This window comes from Triticum dicoccoides, chromosome 4B (assembly GCF_002162155.2).
Source record: "Triticum dicoccoides isolate Atlit2015 ecotype Zavitan chromosome 4B, WEW_v2.0, whole genome shotgun sequence".
Lineage (NCBI taxonomy): Eukaryota > Viridiplantae > Streptophyta > Magnoliopsida > Poales > Poaceae > Triticum > Triticum dicoccoides.
The window spans coordinates 20,931,299-20,956,016 of record NC_041387.1 but is presented as its reverse complement, the minus strand read 5'-3'; the positions used below and the strand labels follow the sequence as shown (position 1 = coordinate 20,956,016).

The 24,718-nt window shown below is 44.6% G+C and overlaps 1 protein-coding gene and 3 non-coding genes across 4 annotated transcripts; all 4 read left to right on the top strand.

Moving 5' to 3' along the window:
- The first annotated feature begins 18,450 nt into the window (after nucleotides 1-18,450).
- On the top strand, nucleotides 18,451-22,106 carry LOC119294674 (uncharacterized protein C6C3.02c-like). Its single transcript, XM_037572911.1, has 5 exons — nucleotides 18,451-18,600; nucleotides 20,670-20,726; nucleotides 20,868-20,948; nucleotides 21,040-21,209; nucleotides 21,759-22,106. The coding sequence occupies exons 1-5, from the start codon at nucleotides 18,579-18,581 to the stop codon at nucleotides 21,858-21,860; spliced, it is 432 nt and encodes a 143-aa protein (XP_037428808.1). The 5' UTR covers nucleotides 18,451-18,578; the 3' UTR covers nucleotides 21,861-22,106.
- On the top strand, nucleotides 19,104-19,245 carry LOC119296612. The gene has a single exon (XR_005145335.1). It is a non-coding gene; the product is annotated as a small nucleolar RNA snoR138 (small nucleolar RNA).
- Nucleotides 19,412-19,527, top strand: LOC119296590. Its single transcript, XR_005145318.1, has one exon. It is a non-coding gene; the product is annotated as a small nucleolar RNA U19 (small nucleolar RNA).
- Nucleotides 20,240-20,375, top strand: LOC119296613. Its single transcript, XR_005145336.1, has one exon. It is a non-coding gene; the product is annotated as a small nucleolar RNA snoR138 (small nucleolar RNA).
- Nucleotides 22,107-24,718: the final 2,612 nt, after the last annotated feature.

Here is a 24,718-nt window from a genome sequence, read left to right as displayed (position 1 = left end):
GAGTTGTTATGGGAATTAGTGTGCAGTTACCGAATGTTGTTCGGAGTCCCGGATGAGATCCCGGACGTCACGAGGAGTTCCGGAATGGTCCGGAGGTAAAGATTTATATATGGGAAGTCCTATTTTGGCCACCGGATAATGTTATGGATTTTTCGGTATTGTACCAGGAAGGTTCTAGAAGGTTCCGGAGTGGGGCCCACCTGCATGGGGGGACCCACATGAACCTTGGTAGTGGGGGCAAGGCCCCACACCCCTGGTCATGGCGCACCAAGACCCCCCCTTAGAAGGAATAAGATAATATCCCGAAGGGATAAGATCAAGATCCCTAAAAAGGGGGGATAACAATCGGTGGGGAAGGAAATGATGGGATTTCTTTCCTCCCACCTTTGCCAACGCCCCAATGGACTTGGTGAAGGAAATATGCCCAAGAGGCAATAATAAAGTTATTATTTATTTCCTCATATCATGATAAATGTTTATTATTCATGCTAGAATTGTATTAACCGGAAACATGATACACGTGTGAATACATAGACAAACATAAAGTCACTAGTATGCCTCTACTTGACTAGCTCATTAATCAAAGATGGTTATGTTTCCTAACCATAGACATGTGTTGTCATTTGATTAATGGGATCACATCATTAGGAGAATGATGTGATTGACATGACCCATTCCGTTAGCCTAGCACTTGATCGTTTAGTATGTTGCTATTGCTTTCTTCATGACTTATACATGTTCCTGTAACTATGAGATTATGCAACTCCCGTTTACCGGAGGAACACTTTGGGTGCTACCAAACGTCACAACGTAACTGGGTGATTATAAAGGAGTACTACAGGTGTCTCCAAAGGTAAATGTTGGGTTGGCGTATTTCGAGATTAGGTTTTGTCACTCCGATTGTCGGAGAGGTATCTTTGGGCCCTCTCAGTAATGCACATCACTATAAGCCTTGCAAGCAATGTGACTAATGAGTTAGTTGCGGGATGATGCATTACGTAATGAGTAAAGAGACTTGCCGGTAACAAGATTGAACTAGGTATTGGATACCGACGATCGAATCTCGGGCAAGTAACATACCGATGACAAAGGAAACAACGTATGTTGTTATGCGGTTTGACCGATAAAGATCTTCGTAGAATATGTGGGAGCCAATATGAGCATCCAGGTTCCGCTATTGGTTATTGACCGATAATAGTTCTAGGTCATGTCTACATTGTTCTCGAACCCGTAGGGTCCGCACGCTTAAGGTTTCGATGACAGTTATATTATGAGTTTATGAGTTTTGATGTACCGAAGGAGTTCAGAGTCCCGGATGAGATCGAGGACATGACGAGGAGTCTCAAAATGGTCGAGACGTAAAGATCGATATATTGGACGACTATATTCGGAGTTCGGAAAGGTTCCGAGTGATTCGGGTATTTTTCGGAGTACCGGAGAGTTACGGGAATTCGCTGGGGAGTATATGGGCCTTATTGGGCCATACGGGAATAGAGGAGAGAGGCCGAAAGGAAGGAGGCGTGCAGCCCCCCTCTGGTCCGAATTGGACAAGGGGTGCGGCCCCCTTTTCCTTGCTCCTCTCCCCCTCTTTCCCCCTTCTCCTACTCCAACAAGGAAGGAGGGAGTCCTACTCCCGGTGGGAGTAGGACTCCCCTTGGCGCGCCTCTACTAGGCCGGCCGCCCCCTCCCCCCTTTCTCCTTTATATACGGGGGCAGGGGGGCACCTCTAGGCAGAACAACAATTGATCCCTTGGATCTCTTAGCCGTGTGCGGTGCCCCCCTCCACCATAATCCACCTCGATAATATCGTAGCGGTGCTTAGGCGAAGCCCTGCGTCGGTAGTACATCAAGATCATCACCACGCCGTCGTGCTGACGGAACTCTTCCTCGACACTCGGCTGGATCGGAGTTCGAGGGACGTCATCGAGCTGAACGTGTGCTAGAACTCGGAGGTGCCGTAGTTTCGGTGCTTGATCAGTCGGGCCGTGAAGACGTACGACTACATCAACCGAGTTGTTCTAACGCTTCCGCTTTCGGTCTACGAGGGTACGTGGACACACTCTCCCCTCTCGTTGCTATGCATCACCATGATCTTGCGTGTGCGTAGGAATTTTTTTGAAATTACTACGTTCCCCAATAGTGGCATCCGAGCCTAGGTTTTATGCGTTGATGTTATATGCACGAGTAGAACACAAGTGAGTTGTGGGCGATACAAGTCATACTGCTTACCAGCATGTCATACTTTGGTTCGGCGGTATTGTGAGATGAAGCGGCCCGGACCGACATTACGCGTACGCTTACGCGAGACTGGTTTCACCGTTACGAGCACTTGTGCTTAAAGGTGGCTGGCGGGTGTCTGTCTCTCTCACTTTAGCTGAATCGAGTGTGGCTACGCCCGGTCCTTGCGAAGGTTAAAACAGCTCTAACTTGATGAACTATCGTTGTGGTTTTGATGCGTAGGTAAGAACGGTTCTTGCTAAGCCCGTAGCAGCCACGTAAAACTTGCAACAACAAAGTAGAGGACGTCTAACTTGTTTTTGCAGGGCATGTTGTGATGTGATATGGTCAAGACATGATGCTATATTTTATTGTATGAGATGATCATGTTTTGTAACTGAAGTTATCGGCAACTGGCAGGAGCCATATGGTTGTCGCTTTATTCTATGAAATGCAAACGCCCTGTAATTGCTTTACTTTATCACTAAGCGGTAGCGATAGTCGTAGAAGCAATAGATGGCATAAACGACAACGATGCTACGATGAAGATCAAGGTGTCGCGCCGGTGACGATGGTGATCACGATGGTGCTTCGGAGATGGAGATCACAAGCACAAGATGATGATGGCCATATCATATCACTTATATTGATTGCATGTGATGTTAATCCTTTATGCATCTTATCTTGCTTTGATTGACGGTAGCATTTTAAGATGATCTCTCATTAAAATTATCAAGAAGTGTTCTCCCTGAGTATGCACCGTTGCCAAAGTTCGTCGTGCCCAGACACCACGTGATGATCGGGTGTGATAAGCTCTACGTCCATCTACAACGGGTGCAAGCCAGTTTTGCACACGCAGAATACTCAGGTTGAACTTGACGAGCCTAGCATATACAGATATGGCCTCGGAACACGGAGACCGAAAGGTCGAGCGTGAATCATATAGTAGATATGATCAACATAGTGATGTTCACCATTGAAAACTACTCCATCTCACGTGATGGTCGGTTATGGTTTAGTTGATTTGGATCACGTGATCACTTAGATGACTCGAGAGATGTTTGTCTAAGTGGGAGTTCTTAAGTAATATGATTAATTGAACTTAAATTTATCATGAACTTAGTCCTGGTAGTATTTTGCAAATTATGTTGTAAGATCAATAGCTTGCGTTGTTGCTTTCATATGTTTATTTTGATATGTTCCTAGAGAAAATTGTGTTGAAAAATATTAGTAGCAATGATGCGGATTGGATCCGCGATCTGAGGTTTATCCTCATTGATGCACAGAAGAATTATGTCCTTAATGCACCGCTAGGTGACAGACCTATTGCAGGAGCAGATGCAGACATTATGAACGTTTGGCTAGCTCAATATGATGACTACTTGATAGTTTTGTGCATCATGCTTTATGGCTTAGAATCGGGACTTCAAAGATGTTTTGAGCATCATGGACCATATGAGATGTTCCAGGAATTGAAGTTAATATTTCAAGCAAATACCCGAGTTGAGAGATATGAAGTCTCCAACAAGTTCTATAGCTAAAAGATGGAGGAGAATCGCTCAACTAGTGAGCATGTGCTCAGATTGTCTGGATACTTCAATCGCTTGAATCAAGTGGGAGTTAATCTTTCAGATAAGATAGTGATTGACAGAATTCTCTAGTCACCATCACTAAGTTACTAGAACTTCGTGATGAACTATAGTATGCAAGGGATGACGAAAATGATTCCCGAGCTCTTCGTGATGTTGAAATCGACGAAGGTAGAAATCAAGAAAGAGCATCAAGTGTTGATGGTTGACAAGATCACTAGTTTCAAGAAAAGGGCAAAGGGAAAGAAAGGGAACTTCAAGTAGAATGACAAGCAAGTTGTCACTCCCACGAAGAAGCCCAAAGCTGAACCAAAGCCTGAAACTGAGTGCTTACACTGCAAAGGAAATGGTCACTGGAAACGGAAATACCCTGAATATTTGGTGGATAAGAAGGATGGTAAAGTGAACAAGGGTATATTTGATATACAGGTTATTGATGTGTGCCTTACTAGTGTTTATAGTGGCCCCTGAGTATTTGATACTTGTTCGGTTGCTAAGATTAGTAACTCGAAACAGGAGTTACATAATAAACAGAGACTAGTTGAAGGGGAAGTGACGATGAGTGTTGGAAGTAGTTCCAAGATTGATATGATCATCATCGCACACTCCCTATACTTTCGGGATTAGTTTTAAACCTAAATAAATGTTATTTGGCGTTTGCGTTGAGCATGAATATGATTTGATCATGTTTATTGCAATACGGTTATTCATTTAAAGTCACAGAATAATTGTTGTTCTGTTTACATGAATAAGACCTTCGATGGTCATACACCCAATGAACATAGTTTGTTGGATCTCGATCGTAGTGATACACATATTCATAATATTGATGCCAAAAGATGAAAAGTTAACAATGATAGTGCAACTTATTTGTGGCACTGCCGTTTGGGTCATATCGGTGTAAAGCGCATGAAGAAACTCCATAAAGATGGATTTTCGGAATCACTTGGTTATGAATCATTTGATACTTGCGAACCGTGCCTTTTGGGCAAGATGACTAAAACTCCGTTCTTCGGAACAATGGAACGAGCTACTGACTTGTTGGATAATACATACCGATGTATGTGATCCAATGAGTGTTGATGCTCGTGGCAAGTATCGTTATTTTCTGACCTTCACAAAATGATTTGAGCAGATATGGGTATATCTACTTGATGAAACATAAGTCTGAAATAATTGAAAGGTTCAAAGAATTTCAGAGTGAAGTGGAAAAATCATCGTAACAAGAAAATAAAGTTTCTGCGATCTGATCGCGGAGACGAATATTTGAGTTACGAGTTTGGTCTTCAATTAAAACAATGTGGAATAGTTTCACAAACTCACACCACCTGGAACACCACAATGTAATGGTGTGTCCGAAAGTCATAATCGTACTTTACTAGATATGGTGCGATCTATGATATCTCTTATCAGTTTACCACTATCGTTTTGGGGTTATGCATTAGAGACAGCTGCATTCACTTTAAATTGGGCACCATCTAAATCCGTTGAGATGACACCGTATGAACTATGGTTTAGCAGTAAACCTAAGCTGTCATTTCTTAAAGCTTGGAGTTGCGATGCTTATATGAAAAAGGTTTTCAACCTGATAAGCTCGAACCCAAATCAGAGAAGTGCGTCTTCATAGAATACCCAAAGGTAAATATTGGGTACACCTTCTATCACAGATCCGAAGGCAAGTTATTCATTGCCAAGAATGGATCCTTTCTAGAGAAGAAGTTTCTCTCGAAAGAAGTGAGTGGGAGGAAAGTAGAACTTGATGAGGTAACTGTACCTGCTCCCTTATTGGAAATTAGTTCATCTCAGAAATCTGTTCCTGTGACTACTACACCAATTAGTGAGGAAATTAATGATGATGATCATGAAACTTCAGATTAAGTTACTACAGAACCTCATAGGTCTTACAGAGTAAGATCCGCACCAGAGTGGTACGGTAATCCTGTTCTGGAAGTCATGTTACTAGACCGTGATGAACCTACGAACTATGAGGAAGCGATGATGAGCCCAGATTCCACGAAATGGCTTGAGGCCATAAAATCTGAGATATGATCCATGTATGAGAACAAAGTATGGACTTTGATTGACTTGCTCAATGATCAGCAAGCCATGTTAAATAAATGGATCTTCAAGAGGAAGACGGACATTGATAGTAGTGTTACTATCTACTAAGCTCGACTTGTTGCGAAATGTTTTCAACAAGTTCAAGGTGTTGAATACGATGAGATTTTCTCGTATCAAAGCTTAAGTCTATTTGAATCATGTTAGCAATTGCCACATTTTATGAAATCTGGCAAATGGATGTCAAAACTACATTCCTTAATGGATTTATTAAAGAAGAGTTGTATATGATGCAACCAGAAAGTTTTTGTCAATCCTAAAGATGCTAACAAAGTGTGCAAGCTCCAGCAATCCATCAATGGACTGGTGCAAGCATCTCGGAGTTGGAATATACGCTTTGATGAGTTGATCAAAGCATATGGTTTTATACAGACTTTTGAAGAAGCCTGTATTTACAAGAAAGTGAGTGGGAGCTCTGTAGCATTTCTAATATTATATGTGGATGACATATTGTTAATTGGAAATGATATGGAAATTCTGGATAGCATGAAAGGATACTTGAATAAGAGTTTTTCAAAGCAAGACCTCGGTGAAGCTGCTTACACATTGAGCATCAAGATCTATATAGATAGATCAAGACGCTTGATAAGATTTTTCAATGAGTACATACCTTGATAAATTTTTGAAATAGTTCAAAATGGAACAGTCAAAGAAGGAGTTCTTGCCTGTGTTACAAGGTGTGAAGTTGAGTAAGACTCAAGACCCGACCATTGCAGAAAATAGAAAGAGAATGAAAAGTCATTCCCTATGCCTCAGTCATAGGTTCTATAAAGTATGCTATGCTGTGAACCAGACCTATTGTATACCTTGCTCTGTGTTTGGCAAAGGAATACAATTTTGATCTAATAAGTAGATCACTGGACATGGGTCAAGAATATCCTTAGTGAGGACTAAGGAGATGTTTCTCGATTATGGAGGTGATAAAAGAGCCCGTCGTAAAAGTTACAACGATGCAAGCTTTTACACCAATCTAGATGACTCTAAGTCTCAATCTGGATACATATTGAAAGTGGGAGCAATTAGCTAGAGTAGCTCCGTGCAGAGCATTGTGGACATAGAATATTTGCGAAATACATACGGCTCTAAATATGACAGACCCGTTGACTAAGCTTCTCTCACGAGAAAAACATGATCATACCTTAGTACTCTTTTGGGTGTTAATCACATAGCGATGTGAACTAGATTATTGACTCTAGTTAACCCTTTGGGTGTTGATCACATGATGATGTGAACTATGGGTATTAATCACATGCAAATGTGAATATTGGTGTTAAATCACATAGCGATGTGAACTAGATTATTGACTCTAGTGCAAGTGGGAGACTGAAGGAAATATGCCCTAGAGGCAATAATAAAGTTATTATTTATTTCCTCATATCATGATAAATGTTTATTATTCATGCTAGAATTGTATTAACCGGAAACATGATACACGTGTGAATACATAGACAAACATAAAGTCACTAGTATGCCTCTACTTGACTAGCTCATTAATCAAAGATGGTTATGTTTCCTAACCATAGACATGTGTTGTCATTTGATTAATGGGATCACATCATTAGGAGAATGATGTGATTGACATGACCCATTCCGTTAGCCTAGCACTTGATCGTTTAGTATGTTGCTATTGCTTTCTTCATGACTTATACATGTTCCTGTAACTATGAGATTATGCAACTCCCGTTTACCGGAGGAACACTTTGGGTGCTACCAAACGTCACAACGTAACTGGGTGATTATAAAGGAGTACTACAGGTGTCTCCAAAGGTAAATGTTGGGTTGGCGTATTTCGAGATTAGGTTTTGTCACTCCGATTGTCGGAGAGGTATCTTTGGGCCCTCTCGGTAATGCACATCACTATAAGCCTTGCAAGCAATGTGACTAATGAGTTAGTTGCGGGATGATGCATTACGTAACGAGTAAAGAGACTTGCCGGTAACGAGATTGAACTAGGTATTGGATACCGACGATCGAATCTCGGGCAAGTAACATACCGATGACAAAGGGAACAACGTATGTTGTTATGCGGTTTGACCAATAAAGATCTTCGTAGAATATGTGGGAGCCAATATGAGCATCCAGGTTCCGCTATTGGTTATTGACCGATAATAGTTCTAGGTCATGTCTACATTGTTCTCGAACCCGTAGGGTCCGCACGCTTAAGGTTTCGATGACAGTTATATTATGAGTTTATGAGTTTTGATGTACCGAAGGAGTTCGGAGTCCCGGATGAGATCGGGGACATGACGAGGAGTCTCAAAATGGTCGAGACGTAAAGATCGATATATTGGACGACTATATTCGGAGTTCGGAAAGGTTCCGAGTGATTCGGGTATTTTTCGGAGTACCGGAGAGTTACGGGAATTCACCGGGGAGTATATGGGCCTTATTGGGCCATACGGGAATAGAGGAGAGAGGCCGAAAGGAAGGAGGCGCGCAGCCCCCCTCTGGTCTGAATTGGACAAGGGGTGCGGCCCCCTTTTCCTTCCTCCTCTCCCCCTCTTTCCCCCTTCTCCTACTCCAACAAGGAAGGAGGGAGTCCTACTCCCGGTGGGAGTAGGACTCCCCTTGGCGCGCCTCTACTAGGCCGGCCGCCCCCTCCCCCCTTGCTCCTTTATATACGGGGGCAGGGGGGCACCTCTAGGCAGAACAACAATTGATCCCTTGGATCTCTTAGCCGTGTGCGGTGCCCCCCTCCACCATAATCCACCTCGATAATATCGTAGTGGTGCTTAGGCGAAACCCTGCGTCGGTAGTACATCAAGATCGTCACCATGCCGTCGTGCTGACGGAACTCTCCCTCGACACTCGGCTGGATCGGAGTTCGAGGGACGTCATCGAGTTGAACGTGTGCTAGAACTCGGAGGTGCCGTAGTTTCGGTGCTTGATCGGTCGGGCCGTGAAGACGTACGACTACATCAACCGCGTTGTTCTAACGCTTCCGCTCTCGGTCTACGAGGGTACGTGGACACACTCTCCCCTCTCGTTGCTATGCATCACCATGATCTTGCGTGTGCGTCGGAATTTTTTTGAAATTACTACGTTCCCCAACACTTGGAGGGCAAGAAACCAGCCCCCTCCCCCCTATATATAGTGGGGAGGCGCATGGGAGCTTCACCCCTTGCCCCTGGTGCAGCCCTTCCCCTCTCCAACTCCACCTCCTCCTTAGTAGTGCTTGGCCAAGCCCTGCCGCAGAACTGCAAGCTCCACCACCACGCCGTCGTGCTGCCGGAGCTCTCCCTCAACTTCTCCTCTCCCCTTGCTGGATCAAGAAGGAGGAGACGTCCCCGGGTTGTACGTGTGTTGAACGCGGAGGCACCGTCCGTTCGGCATTAGATCGGATCTTCCGTGATTTGAATCGCCGCGAGTACGACTCCCTCATCCGCGTTCTTGTAACGCTTCCGCGTCGCGATCTTCAAGGGTATGAGGATGCACTCCCCTCTCTCTCGGTTCTAGTCTCTCCATAGATTGACCTTGGTGATGCGTAGAAATTTTTTAATTTCTGCAACGATCCCCAACACGACCTACTTCTTCCTCCTATATATACCATGTACCCTGAAACCATCGAGGAGCACCACGAAAAACTATTTCCACCGTCGTAACCTTCTGTATCCGCGAGATCCCATCTTGGAGCCTTCGCCGGTGCTCCACCGGAGGGGGAATCGACCATGGAGGGCCTCTACATCATCTCCAAGGCCCTTCCGATGAGTTGTGAGTAGTTTACCACAGACCTTCGAGTCCATAGCTATTAGCTAGGTGGCTTCTTCTCTCTCTTTGATCCCCAATACAAAGTTCTCCTCGATCTTCTTGGAGATTTATTCGATGTAACTCTTTTTACGGTGTGTTTGTCGAGATCCGATGAATTGTGGGTTTATGATCAAGTTTATCTATGAGAAATATTTGAACTCCTCTGAATTCTTTTGTACGTGATTAAGTTATCTTTGCAAGTCTCTTCGAATTGTCAGCTTGGTTTGGCCTACTAGATTGATCTTTCTTGCAATGGGAGAAGTGCTTAACTTTGGGTTCAATCTTGCGGTGTCCTTTCCCAGTGACAGCAGGGGCAGTAAGGCACGTATTGTATTGTTGCCATCGAGGATAAAAAGCTGGGGTTTATATCATATTGCATGAGTTTATCCCTCTACATCATGTCATCTTTCTTAATGCGTTACTCTGTTCTTTATGAACTTAATACTCTAGATGCATGCTGGATAGCGGTCGATGTGTGGAGTAATAGTAGTAGATGCAGGTAGGAGTCGGTCTACTTGTCGCAGACGTGATGCCTATATACATGATCATGCCTAGATAATCTCTTAATTATTCACTTTTCTATCAATTGCTCGACAGTAATTTGTTCACGCACCGTAATGCTTATGCTATCTTGAGAGAAGCCACTAGTGAAACCTATGGCCCCCAGGTCTATCTTTTATCATATAAGTTTTCAATTACTTTTATTTGCATCTTTACTTTTCCAATCTATATCATAAAAATACCAAAAATATTTATCTTATTATATTATCTCTATCAGATCTCACTTTCGCAGGTGGCCGTGAAGGGATTGACAACCTTTTTATTGCGTTGGTTGCGAGGTTCTTGTTTGTTTGTGTAGGTGCGTGGGACTTCTGAGGAGCCTCCTACAGTCCTACTGGATTGATACATTGGTTCTCAAAAACTGAGGGAAATACTTACGCTACTTTGCTGCATCACCCTTTTCTCTTCAAGGAAAACCAACGCAAGCTCAAGACGTAGCAAGGGCAAGCAAAAACAAGTGGTAACGAGATTAAGCTTCCTCTTGGGGTCCATTGTGTCAGAGCGAGGTAAAGAAGAAGGCACACCACTATTTCCCTCAATAAGATCGTTGAAGAAGTAGATCCATGGTGGACGGATTCCACTCCTCTGTCTTCGTTGTCATGGAGGTGGAAGGGAGGATGCGAAGAGATCGAGCCCGCTATCTCTCGAGTCTGCATTTTTGAAAGCTATCTTGGGCCTTCTTTGTTCAATCTCATGCTGCTACACCAGCCTCGACTGTCATAACATTAGATCAAGCAAGCAATCGATTACGGCGAGCCTTCTTCAAGCTCCAAGGTGATGCCCTTTTTGTTGGAGATATGCCCTAGAGGCAATCATGTATGATGATATTTCCTATGTGTTTATGAATAAATATAGTACTTGAACATTATCAATCATGTGTATCAGCAAGTACATGACTTATTTGTGGGACTATGCATTGTATGATGACTGTCCTAAAAGGTCCCTAGTCGAAAGGGCTGTGTGGACGCGCAGCCGACTAGACTAGCATATGACACGGTCGATGGCTCGGTCTCACTAGCCATGGAGCATTGGATGCTAACCAGATAATATGGACTTGAAAAGGTCTGGTCGGATTCGATGGAGTCGGATCCGAGTCGAGATAAGGTCCGAGTCGGACAGACCCAACTATGAGACGCAATGACATGTCATCTGTGAGTCTCTAGTACAACATGCGTTCTATGTCCTAAGACCTGAGCTGACGCATGTACTCGGGATGGTGACAGACCTGCTTTGGGCCGACCAAACGCTACTCCGTAACTGAGTAGTTACAAAGGTAGGTTTCAGCCTTGTCCAGATCCATGCTGCGAGACATGGTCGAGCAAGATGGGATTTGCTCCTCCGATTAGGAGAGATATACTCTGGGCCCCTTGTGTGATCCGACCAGGATAAGCATGGCCATGCGACAAGGATTATGAGATAATCCGGATAGTGGTCGGCATCACTGGAACGAGAAAGAGGTCAGGCCACCACAAGGATGACAAACTCGCCTTGAGCCCGACAACACATATCGTGTGGCAAAGGGAACAAAAGTATGATGTACAGGTTCACCTAACCGGCTTCATGGTCTGCTTGGTGTTCGGCATGCCTTGCTAGAGGCCGCTACCGACCGTGCAGTTCGGAGGTGATCTGAACTGCGACCAAGCCGACTTGAACCTAATGGGTCGCGCGCTTAAGGGAAGGAACCTACGAGGTCGGATCCGAGGACACTGGTCGGATGTGATCCAAGCTGGATTCGGATTATGGCCGAGTAGACTTATGGGCTTTAGGGTCCGTGCGAGGCCCAAGTGTTGAGCCCGCGACGGACGCCTATATAAAGTGGAGGTGTAGCACACTCATGCGGTTGATCGCTTTGGCACTGTCACTAGGGTTTGCATGTGTTGCGAATAGCCACCTCCGCTCGCCGCCGATTGTGTGATCGGACCTAGCAGTCCGCCGCACGGTGTTCCTTCTGCACGCGTGGATACCGTTAGAGGTGGTGCACTTGCGCCGCACCGGCGAACTTGTACGAGGGATCTGACGACCGACTGTTCGAGGCAGAACAGACAAGAAGGAGACGAACCACGCGAACGCTCTGCCCCAACTCTTCTTCCGTTGCACGGCACTACGCGTCTAGTGGTAACGATCTGTGATCCATCTCCCGTAGCATGTTCCTGGTTGTTCTGCCCCTAGGAAATTTTTAATTTGCAGTCGACGCATCCTACCGTAGAACCCAACACTTTTGTCCCTCACCCCAATGATGGTGATAAATTATGTTGGAGAAGGTGACAACAAGGAGTTCCATGCGAGGTTGTCGGTTGCACGAGGATGGCACTGCATTTGAATTTTTATCTGAAGTGTCATGTTTAAAATTTGGAGGGAGTTGGATGCAATCTCTTTTCCTTACGGGCCCTCTCTTAGTGTTGCAACATAATGATAGGATCTCGTCCGGCTCCACATTTTATGAAAACAACGAGCACATCAACAATAAAAAAATAGTTATAGTACTCGGGTAACAAGCGCACTCGCATAATCCAATAAGGACAAGCATACTTTCTACTAAGACCATTGAGACAAAAGCAAGGCAGAACAACAACCATCACAATAACAATACTAGTCACTGAAATATAACAAGGCCGATGACAAACGACGTATATATTTTCCATGTAAGGATCAAATTTCATGCCGTTGTCACAACAACCTTGCACCTAACCAACACCCACCTTCAGCCAAGTGTCGACCATGTCAGTAATGGTAGAGAGCGAGCAAGCAACCAAACCTCTCTTGTTAGCCCCTCGAGTACGTTTCACGGCTCCTCCGCACACATCATGCTCGAGAGATCACACGACCCTGCAACTTCACAGTATGACCAACAAGCTAAACCAAGGATATTGCACATTTTGTTTCCGTGCTTCCATATGACACAATGGAGAAGTTATGTGCCTTGAACATCGTGTAGACAAATTCATCAAAAGACCCCCGCAAGAAATTTTTTTTGTAGATAGATACCTACTCCTCCGTGTATAAGATTCGTGTGAAGTCAAACTTTGTTGACCAATTTTTGATTAAAAAAGCATAAACATCTACAATACCAAATATATTATGAAACCACATTCCAGGACGAATCCAATGATATTGATTTGGCATCGTGGATGTTGATATTTCTTCTATAAGTTCAGTCATATTAGAGATACCTTGACTTCAAACATAACTTACATTCAGAGCAAAAATGACCGGAGGGAATACAAGCAAAAAATTCCAACTATTTGAATCTCACTGAAATTTCATCTGATTTCTCGCAGTCCCTCGTTTTTTTTTTGAAAACTACTTGGCGCACTTTATTAAACTCATATCAAAGTTACATCATCCACAATGTCCGAAAGTAAAAAGCTGGGAGGATCACCATCCCAAACAAAAGTAGAATTTAAATTGCAACTATGTCTAGCAAGATTGTGCGCCAATCTATTAGCCTCCCTAGGGCAATGAGTGAAGGATACCGCACCAATATGGTATGCTTTTTGAAAACAATCAGCCAAAATAGCAGTATAGGGGCTCCAAATCTCAATCACGCCATTGCATGCTTGAATAACTTTCAATGAGTCAGATTCAACAATGACCTGGTGACAGCCGAGTCCTTCAACCAACTCTAGTCCTTGCTGAATAGCTACTGCTTCCGCCGTTGTTGCATCAAGGAGATGATGAAGCAACCAGGATGCTCCCGCAAGAGCCTCTCCTCGGTTGTTACGAAGAATTGCTGCAGTTGCACCCGTTCCATCTTCAAAAAAAGCGGCGTCAACATTTAATTTATAAGAATTGATTGGAGGTTTCACCCACATAACTTTATCCGGTTTCTTCTGATCCGCAGCTCGAGAAAAGTTACTTGTGATCGCTTGGATAGCGAATGCAGTACTTGAAGGATTTTGACATTTTTGCCCTTAACAAATTCTCGTCGCTGCCACCATATATACCAAGCCCCAACGACCAAAGACTCCCGGAATCCCAACCTACCAAGAACAGGTGAATGTCTCGCCGGTTGCGTTAGTAATTCTTCAAGGATCACACTACCTGACCTGTCAATTTGAATGACTTCACCTATTATTTCATGTAACCCCAGTTTCTTCCATACTTCTTTTGCTCTTTCACATGTAAACATCAGATGTCGCATATCTTCCGCCCCTTGCTTGCATACTGGGCATTGAGGCTGTACCTTGATGTGTCTGTTTGCCAAGATCGACATCCCTGGGACAATACCATGTAAAGCACGCCAGGCGAAAATTTTCACCTTGCTTGGAATTTGTAACTTCCACAAAATATCCCATACCGAGTTTGCATGCATAGCTCCTTGGCCATCCCCCCACCTAGTTTGAGCACCAAATTGATGTTCCCATTCCACATAATAAGCTGATCGAACCGAGAACGAGAACGACTTCGTATACTGCCATGCCACAAAATCTTCAGTCATGTTAGGGCTTAAAGGGATTTTTAAAATTCTTTCCACATCCACCCAAATAAAATTATCTCTAATCAAAGCCTCATCCCACTTTCCTGTAAAGGGATCAATTAAATCATCTACATTCTGCAGAAGTCTTTGTCCTTTCACAGTTATTACTTTCCTGTTCGGACTGCTAGGCACCCAATGGTCCTCCCATATGTTGATGTTTGCTCCAGTACCAACTCTCCATATGTGTCCTCTCATAAATGTGCGTAGCCCAGCAATTATGCTCTGCCAAGTAAAAGAGGATCCCTTCTTCGGACCCGCTTTCAGTAAATTGCCATCGGGGTAATACTTAGCTCTGAGAATAGTCGCACACAAAGAATTTGGTTTTGTGATCAACCTCCAACTTTGCTTTGCTAACATAGCGAGATTAAAAGCGTGCAAGTCCCTAAACCCCATACCTCCATTCTTTTTTGGTACACACATCTTCCACCACGCCCACCAATGCATTTTCTTTTGTTCTTCAGTATCTCCCCACCAAAAGCTAGACATTTCGTCTGTTATGAGCTTACAAATCTTTTTGGGAATATTAAAAACTGCCATAGCAAAAACAGGTAGAGACTGAATAACAGCCTTCAATAAAATTTCTTTGCCACCCACCGAAAGAAACTTTTCCCGCCATACCTTTAGTCGCTTTATTACTCTCTCAAGAAGATGAATAAAACTATCACTTCTATCTGCCCCCACCATTGCAGGAAGACCGAGGTATTTATCCGAAATTGCCTCCGTCATAATATTCAGCTGGGCACAAACTGCAGCCTTTACTTCGACATCAACATTAGGACTGAAGAAAATACTACACTTTGCATCACTGACCATTTGTCCCGAGCTTGCACAATATTGATCAAGAACATGTCTCAACGAGGTTGCATTAATTAAATTTGCCTTCATAAGGATCAGGGAATCATCGGCGAAAAGTAAATGAGAAACCGATGGTGCATTTCTGCACACCCTTACCCCTTCAATGCCACGAACCTCCTCTTGATGAGCCAATAAACTTGATAAACCCTCTGCACAAATCAGGAATAAATATGGGGATAGCGGGTCTCCCTGCCTGAGACCCCTTGTAGGAATAAATTCATCAGTCTCCTGATCATTAAAACGCACCTTATATTTTACTGATTTAACACATGCCATCAGTAACTCCACAAACTCACTAGAAAAACCCAGTCGTATTAGCATCTTTTCCAGAAAAATCCATTCAACACGATCATATGCTTTATGCATGTCAAGTTTCACCGCACAGTACCCATCTTTTCCCTTCTTCTTATTTTTAAGCATATGCATACACTCATAAGCCACGAGGATGTTATCAGTAATCATACGGCCTGGCACGAAGGCACTCTGGACAGGTGAAATTATGTCATCTAGAACATGCTTCAGTCTCATCGCTATCATTTTCGAGATGACCTTATAAAGAACATTACATAAACTGATAGGTCTAAACTGGGTAATTTTTTCTGGACTTTCGACCTTTGGGATTAAAACAATAACAGTATCATTCCACCCTTTAGGAATTACCTTGTTATTAATAGCCAAAAGAACTTCATTGCAAAGAGAATTTCCGATGATATGCCAACATTTTTTGAAGAAAATGGCGTGAAGCCCATCCGTACCTGGCGCCTTCAAGTCTCCGATGGAAAACAAAGCCTTTCTCACATCCTCTTTAGTATACGGTTTATTAAGAGCTTCATTCATATCCCTAGTTACTCTAGGTACCACTTTTTCAAGGATCAGAGGGTCTACATCATCAACTTCAGTGCTAAACAACCCCGAAAAATAGCTAGAGATCATCGGGTTAAGTTCACCAATACTTTCACGCAAAATACCATTATCATCTTTCAAACCTTTTATTTTATTTCGTTGCCTTCTTGCACTGGCCGAATGGTGAAAATACTCTGTATTTCGGTCACCAAACTTCAGCCAATCAACATGTCCACGCTGAGCCTAATACAACTCTTCTTGCTCCAAGAATTTCTCGATCTCAATTGATAGTTCTTTCTGCCGTGCTAAATTCTCCTCTGTCATAGCATCTCTAGTAACTCTTTCTAACTCACGTTGGGTACTTCTCAGCTTTTTTCTCTTTCTTTTCAAAACCGAGCTGTCCCACATGTGTAGCCTTTTATGCACCAACGCCAGCTTATCAGCGAGGCTACCATCAGAAAACTGTGTGTCGGTCCCCCATGCAGCTTGTACTACATCATGAAAGTTTCTTTCTTTTAGCCACCGTGCATCAAACCGCAGAACAGATGGGCCAAACCTCTCCTCTCTGGTTGTATCACAGTGCATCAAGAGAGGTCTATGATCCGATCTGCTATACTCCAAATTCTCCAACACAGCATTGTTAAATTTGTCGTTCCACATCTCATTAGTAAGTGCACGATCAAGCCGTTCACGAATGTTTCCTCTCTGCCAAGTATAGCGATCTCCAACATACCCAAAATCTGTAAGGTTACAATCCTGCACCGCATCTCTAAAAGCTTGCATATACCTCTCTGGTCTGACGTTGCCTCCCTCTTTCTCAAAGGGATACATTATTTCATTGAGATCACCGAGAACCATCCAAGGCATATCACAAACAGCACGTAATTCTCTTAATCTCTGCCAGGTTAAATGTTTGTCCCTCCATCTTGCCTCTCCATACATGCCAGTTAATCTCCACATGTTTTCTTGACCACTACCAACAAAAGCATCTATATAGTTAAGTGTCTTATGTCTCAAAGAAATCACCACTTCTTTCTTCCATAACAAAAGAAGGCCACCACTTCTTCCATCACTCTCCACAACCTCCTTATGATCCATCTTGAGCCTCCGTTTCAAAGATTCTGCAGCCCATTCTTCAAGATGTGTTTCTGATAAGAAAATAACATCCGTTGCCCTCCGCTTTTGGATGTCCAGTAACGCACGAACTGTCGCAGCCTTATGAAGGCCACGGCAATTCCATCCGATGATTTTCATTGCTGATGGTAATCTTCCTCGATGGGGTTCGCCAATGGATCACTCGAGGAACCTGTTGCTTCTGTCCCCAACCTCTGTCCCTACTTGACCGTGAATTCTCCTCTCCACCCCTTCACTGATGGATCACAACTTCTCTACAAAAACTCAGACTCCGATTGCAGCACTACCACTCTGGGCAGGGCAATATCACAAATTCCTTGCGAGAACTCAGACTCCCAAGCACAACAAACTGAACCGATCAAGGCGATCAGCCAGGAAATTTATCCTACTACGGCACCACCGGAAGTGGCCACAAACCCGCAGTGGAGAGAGAAAACCAGAGCCGACACCTCAAGGCATCAACCTGGGACAGCAAAACGCTGGTCCCCGCACCGCCACCAAGGAGGCGGCCGGGGCGGACCAGCGGAAAACCTAGTCGCTCGAGCGGACCATGAGACGATGCTGTTAGGTACCTAATAGAGTTTCCTTCAATACGCGTACGCAGTCCCTCGTTATTCTTCGCCGCAGAAAAAAAACCCGATCATCTCTCGTGCGTGAACGGCCCGAACGAACCGGTGGGATCTAGAGTGTTCGGAGGAACAATAACCCAGTCTCCCCGCACAAAAAAAGGAAAAAGAAACGGTCGTCACCCGTTAGCCACACCACGCATCACGGCCCCACCCGTCATCGAGACCAACCCCATTCGAGGCCCCACACGTCAGCTTGCGTGCCTCGCAAGAAGATGGTGAGCGAAAAGAAAAAAGAAAATAAAAATCCACACTCGCGGCCCCTCTCCGGCTATAAAAGGCCAGCCCTAGGGCTCGGTCCGCCTCAGCGCGTCCCCATTCTGATCCGTTGGCCTCCTGTTCATCCGCTCCCCCCTCCCGCCGCCGCCTCCAGCCTAGGGTTTCCTCCCGCCGTCCGCCACACCCGCCGCCATGGCTCGCCGCAGCGGAGGAGGTACCTGCTCCGCCCCCTTCCCCGCCTCCCATCTTCTATGTATGGTTCCGCGTTCGCGGGCTCTCGTAGGGCGTCCCTCGGATCTGCCGTTGGCGTGTAGATTTGGTCCTCAGGTCGAACGGGTTTGACAAATACGTGCATCTGAGTTAATTTGTTGTGGGTGTTTAGATGTGTGGTAGTGCGGTTGGTTTGCGCGTCTCGGTGCGGAAATTGCTGGATCTGTGGGAGATGTTGCGTAGGTTTCCGTTGTGAGATTGATGCATTTCTGTAGGAATTCATCAGAGAGCGGATTGCCCTCGAATAATTGGCTGCGGATTCCCGTTCCCAGGCGGTTCAGACAGGGGCATAGAACAAATTGTTACCCGTTTGTGTTTTCTTAACAGGGGTCTGATTCATGTCGACCCTTCTTTTGCCGGGTTTCATATAGGCTCACATCTGCAATTTGCCACTTTTATGCATTTTATGAATGGACTGTGTCTCTGTTGATCATTGGTAGTAGATGCATTGCCCTCGAATAATTGGATGCAGATTCACATTCTCGTTCGGTTCAGACAGGGGCATATACAAATCTGAATCCTTTCTTTATTTATATATGAAGAGGATGCTAGTTTTTGTAGATCCTTTCTTAGATGGATTCATACAGCTTTCTATGGCTAATAATTTGACGCTTGCTCTTGTATGTTGGGTCCTGTAATACTTAGGATTACATGTGTTCCAGATCGGTTTTTATTGTACATGTTGTATGGCTTGTAGTTTCCATTTGGGGTTACACCATTGCCTCTTTGAGTAGCCATTATGGTCATTTATACTGTCTTGGCTTAGTTAGGAGGCACATATGAAATGAGCATCTGATGCTCATCCAGGCCATTTGAGGGTGCAACTCATCTGTCTTAACTAGATGTGCTCCCCAAGCAGCCTTAGACATTTCATAACTGTCTTCTTCCTGCATTGTATGTTCCAATTAAGTCAAAGTAGCTGACCTGTTTTAATTTTTTAATTGATTGGTTTACAAAGTTTGTGATGTTTGCCTTTTTGAGTAGCCATTATGGTTGTAAATACTATCTTGGCTTAGTTAAGGGGCATATAGCGATAATTCTGTTGGATTTTATTGTGGGAACCTTATTTATCTTATCTAGGAGTCCTAAGAAGTCCTCGACATCACTTCATTCTCTAACTTGTGAAGTTTTATGCCTTTTTGTTTCTGTATAATCATGGTTCAATATTTGGGTACTCCATTTAAGTGCTGTGTCCAGACTGTATCTAGGCTGTTCAATTGATTATTTAATTTAGTCTTTTTCCTGTTACTTGCCTTCTTGAGTAGCCATTATAGTTATGCATACTATTTTGGTTTAGTTAGGGGGCATATAGAAATGGTTGTGTCTCAATCATTTAGGCTTTTCATAACAGGACATCTTTCTTTTAAGAAGCTGTTCTTTTGAGCAGTCTTGCACATTGTATTGTGTACTCCTTCATTCTCGTTTTCAGTGTGTGTAGCTCTTGTTCATCGGTCTCATTCTAAGTGAACTAGCTCTGATGTACTCTATTTGTTTGTTTCATTAGTTTTGATGTAGCATAGTTTCACTCATGGTTTCGGTCTCTTAATTTTCTACAGAACTTACAATTTTGTTTAGCAAAGTGATGTGCCTCTTGAATAACCATCTGCTGCTATTAGTATATCTGCATTTGGTTCAGACAGGGGGCACATAACAAATGTAATCTTTTGAGGGAATGGATGTGTTTTCTGTTCATCCCTTCTTAGAATGATTTTAACATTAACTTCTTATTGCGTACAAATGTTGTAGTGACATGCTGTTGTTAGTCACTGGTTTCAGCATAATTTATCTGTCACATATTTGTCATCTTGTTCTAGGTCGTTCTCTCAGATTTGTGTTGCTTCTGTGATATGCTATCCAATGCCAAACTAATCCTATATAATTGAAATTTACCCATTTTCTCTAGTGAATCTTGTTGGCAACTGTAGTCTCTGTAGTTATAGTTTCCATCGATTAAAACATATTTACTTGATATTTATATTCCTGGTAGACTCACTTTTTGCCGTTTCCTAACAGGAAGATCTTCCCGCCCTGCTCCACGTGCTGCTCCAGTGAGAAACCCACCAGCGCCAGGTAATTATGTCATCCTGCATAAATTGATTTCATCTGAAATGAAAACTATTCAATCTGATGTTGTTCTTCATCTGCTCTTACTCAGTATTTTTTGCCTCTGTGTGACTGCTAGTAGACATTTATGCTTTGCTTTCTTTGCAGCCCGTCAAGCTCCTCCACCTGCTACTACCCAGAGCAGCGGTGGTGGTATCATGAGCGGAATTGGGTCCACTATTGCTCAGGGTTGGTTTCTTTTCACTTCTAACTGCAATGAAGGCCAGTATACATACTCCCACAGTGCAGACACTAACATTTTCTTGTCCAAATATTTCAGGCATGGCTTTTGGTACTGGCAGTGCTATGGCGCACAGGGCTGTTGATGCTGTGATGGGTCCCCGTACCATTCAGCATGAGACTGTTGTCGGTGAGGCTGCTGCATCTATGACTCCAATGGACAACGCTGCTGATGACAAGTGTGGCAACCCTTCCAAGGCCTTCCAAGATGTATGCCTCCCTCAACCCCTCCCGCTCCCTCATTTGTTGACATGCTTCATATTTTGATTGTTTGGATTAGACACTTAAAGAATGATGTTCATGCTTATTATGTTTTGATAGTTTGGAATAGTCTCTTAAAGAACTACTCCCTCCGTTCCTAAATATTTGTCTTTTTAGAGGTTTCAAATGGTTACCACAGACGGATGTATGTAGACATATTTTATAGTGTAGATTCACTCATTTTGCTCCGTATGTAGTCACTTGTTGAAATCTCTAGAAAGGCAAATATTTAGGAACGGAGATGCTACACAATTAATTTGTCTGTTTTTTTCTCTCCAACATCTGTTGCACGTTAGCACATACTCCCTTCGTGCCAAAATATAAGATGTTTTAGCAGTTCAAATTGAACTGCAAAAACATCATACATTTTGGTACGGAGGTAGTAGAAATTAAGTTACTTCAGCATGCTGTGGAGGAGCACTGTGTACTTACTGTTTGTGTGATCACTTGTGTACATTTGTGCTCACGTGGACTAACTGCTGTTCATTCGTATTGCAGTGCATCAACCACTACGGCAGCGACATCAGCAAGTGCCAGTTCTACCTCGACATGCTGAACGAGTGCCGCCGTGGAGGAGCAGGAGCTGGTGCAACTCTTTAAGCTACATCTTTGCTTGATTGGGGCTTAATTGGTCGGAACCTGTTTTCAGTCATGATGATGATGATATATATCTCCTAAATAATTCATTGGCAATATTATGAACCTATGCCACAGCTTATGTCTATTACCTACCCTAGTTTGTGGTCTCTGTTGTCCTGGGAGTATTTCCTTGTATTGATGTTGGATCTACCTTCATGGCACCAGGTTTATAAATATGGAGTTTAAATATGGTGTGTTGCGACTTCATTTCTTGTGTGGTTTTGAGAGCTTGCCATCTGTAATCCGTTGTTCCCTTTAAATATGCCTGCCACAAGTGCAGCACCGGTTTGAGTGGTTCAAATCTTGCAAAATGGATCACCAACAATTTGGCCTTAAGTGCACCACCAGACAAATCAAACTTCTAACATATTTTGTTTATCTCACAAGATTATGAGGACTGTTGTAGTTTCACAGATTCTATTGCCACACAAAGGTAGCCTGTCATGGATCCTCCATGCCCTATTTGTAAAGTTTGCTCAGCCTAAAAACCACTTGTTGCAAATATACGTGCCGCCACCAAATCCGTTTGAAACTGGGTGATTCTGTGGTTGCCGCATCCGTGATTATGTGATCCGTGCATCGTTCTGTTGCCACAGTGCCCCATTTGCTGAACCGGTTGTCGTAATGCCCTATTCCTGCCACCTCCATCGTCGTCGCCGCCTAAGGACTGAATCCGATTGATTCAGAGCGAGATGAACTTCCAGAAAATCGAATTTTGGGAGGAGGTGGACTTCATCGGTCCGTCGATGAATATAGTGTGTCATTCTTGGAGAAGCGGGACACCCAGGAGAGCGATGAGGCGGCGATGACGAGGTTCACTGCGAAAAATCTGCATCTCGTGCAGGCAGAGGCAGAGTGGCTCTGAAGGGAAAAACTACCACAGCTTTGTATAAATACTGTTATCATGAATAAATTCGCGCCCCAAAGAGGAAGTCAAGCAATAATGAGGGAACTTGACCCACACCTAACGAAAGAGTTTGGTAGCTCGAAGAAGCAGAAGCAAAACCTGCTTTCTTTCTGTCCCAAGCTCCAAGGGTTCCTCCCTGTATGACATCCGTCTCGGTGAGGGCCTTACTACCTTCCGCGCCTTGCCGTTGGGCGGAGCAAGCGAGGGCGAGCGGTCGTCATCGCGGCCGCCGCTCGCTTTTGTTGATGACATGGCGGTCCGCACCACAATGTTTGTCCCCAGTTGCTTCCTTGGTGCGGATGGCGGTGTGACCAATGGGGTTGCGGAGGAGATCCCTCAGTTCCATTCCTGTCGAAGTCGGGACCTGTGGCGACATTGGCGACGGTGGCACGAAGAGGAGGCGCCTCGGGCGGGAGTTGGGAGAGACCGATTTATCAAGAAGTAGCCGTGGCCGAGTAAATTTGAGAGAGTTGAGCTTGGTTTGGGAGTTAACTCGTTCACTTCGAGGATTCGGTTATATGTGGTTCACTTTTGAAAACAGAAATTTTTGTGAAGTTGTTTTTAAGGGATTGGCTAGAGATGCTCTTAGCTCGTTTGGCTTGTTATATCGAGTCACGACAAAAAAAATCGAGTCACGGCAAAAAAACCTAGTCCCGTTGGGAATAAAATTGAAACGTGCTGTTGACAAGTCAGCTCCGTGTCACATCTTAGAGCAACTCCAATGGGGCGACTCATTTCGTCTGCCGCCGTTCGTTTGGGTCGACACAGACACAAAAGTCGGCCCAATGCGCCGACCCAAACGTACACGCGTCCGCTTGGCATCCGCCTGGCGACCCATTTCCGGTCCAATTTTAAGCCGGATTTGCGTCGGCGCGGACACGAGACGGACGCGCGCGCGCCTACTCCTCTTCCCGGGCCCACTGATCGGTGGCAGCCACCACCATTTCCCCCCAAAACCCTCCCTCCCGCCCGCGCGCACTTCTGCCCCACGCCCGGCATGGACGACGACCTCGACTTCGACGCCACCTCCGGCCTCGCCTCCCTTGCCTCGTTCGGCAAAGGCAAGCCACGCGCCCCCCGCAAGGCCGCTGCGCCGAAGCCGAAGAAGGTGCTGACACCCGAACATCGGGCAAAGGAGTCGGCCAAGAGGAAGGACTGGAGGCACATGGCGGACATGAGGGATGAAGCCATCGCGTCGGCCGCTGCCGCCTGATACGTCTCCAACGTATCTATATGTTTTGATTACTCCATGCTACTTTGTCTACTGTTTTGGACTATATTGGGCTTTATTTTCCATTTCTATATTATTTTTGGGACTAACCTATTAACCGGAGGCCCAACCCAGAATTGCTGTTTTTTGCCTTTTTCAGTATTTCGAAAAAACAGAATATCAAACGGAGTCCAAACGGAATGAAACCTTCGGGAACGTGATTTTCCAACCGAACGTGATCCAGGAGTCTTGGACCCTACTCCAAGAAGTGCCAGAGGCGGTCACGAGGGTGGAGGGCGCCCCCCCCGGGCGCGCCCCCCTGCCTCATGGCCCCTCTGTTGCTCCACCGACGTACTCCTTCCTCCTATATATACCTACGTACCCCCGTCAGATCAGACACGGAGCCAAAAACCTAATTACACCGCCGCAACCTTCTGTATCCGCGAGATCCCATCTTGGGGCCTATTCCGGAGCTCCACCGGAGAGGGCATCCACCACGGAGGGCTTCTACATCAACACCATAGCCTCTCCGATGAAATGTGAGTAGTTTACTTCAGACCTTCGGGTCCATAGTTATTAGCTAGATGGCTTCTTCTCTCTTTTTGGATCTCAATACAATGTTCTCCCCCTCTCTTGTGGAGATCTATTCGATGTAATCTTCTTTTTTGCGGTGTGTTTGTTGAGACCGATGAATTGTGGGTT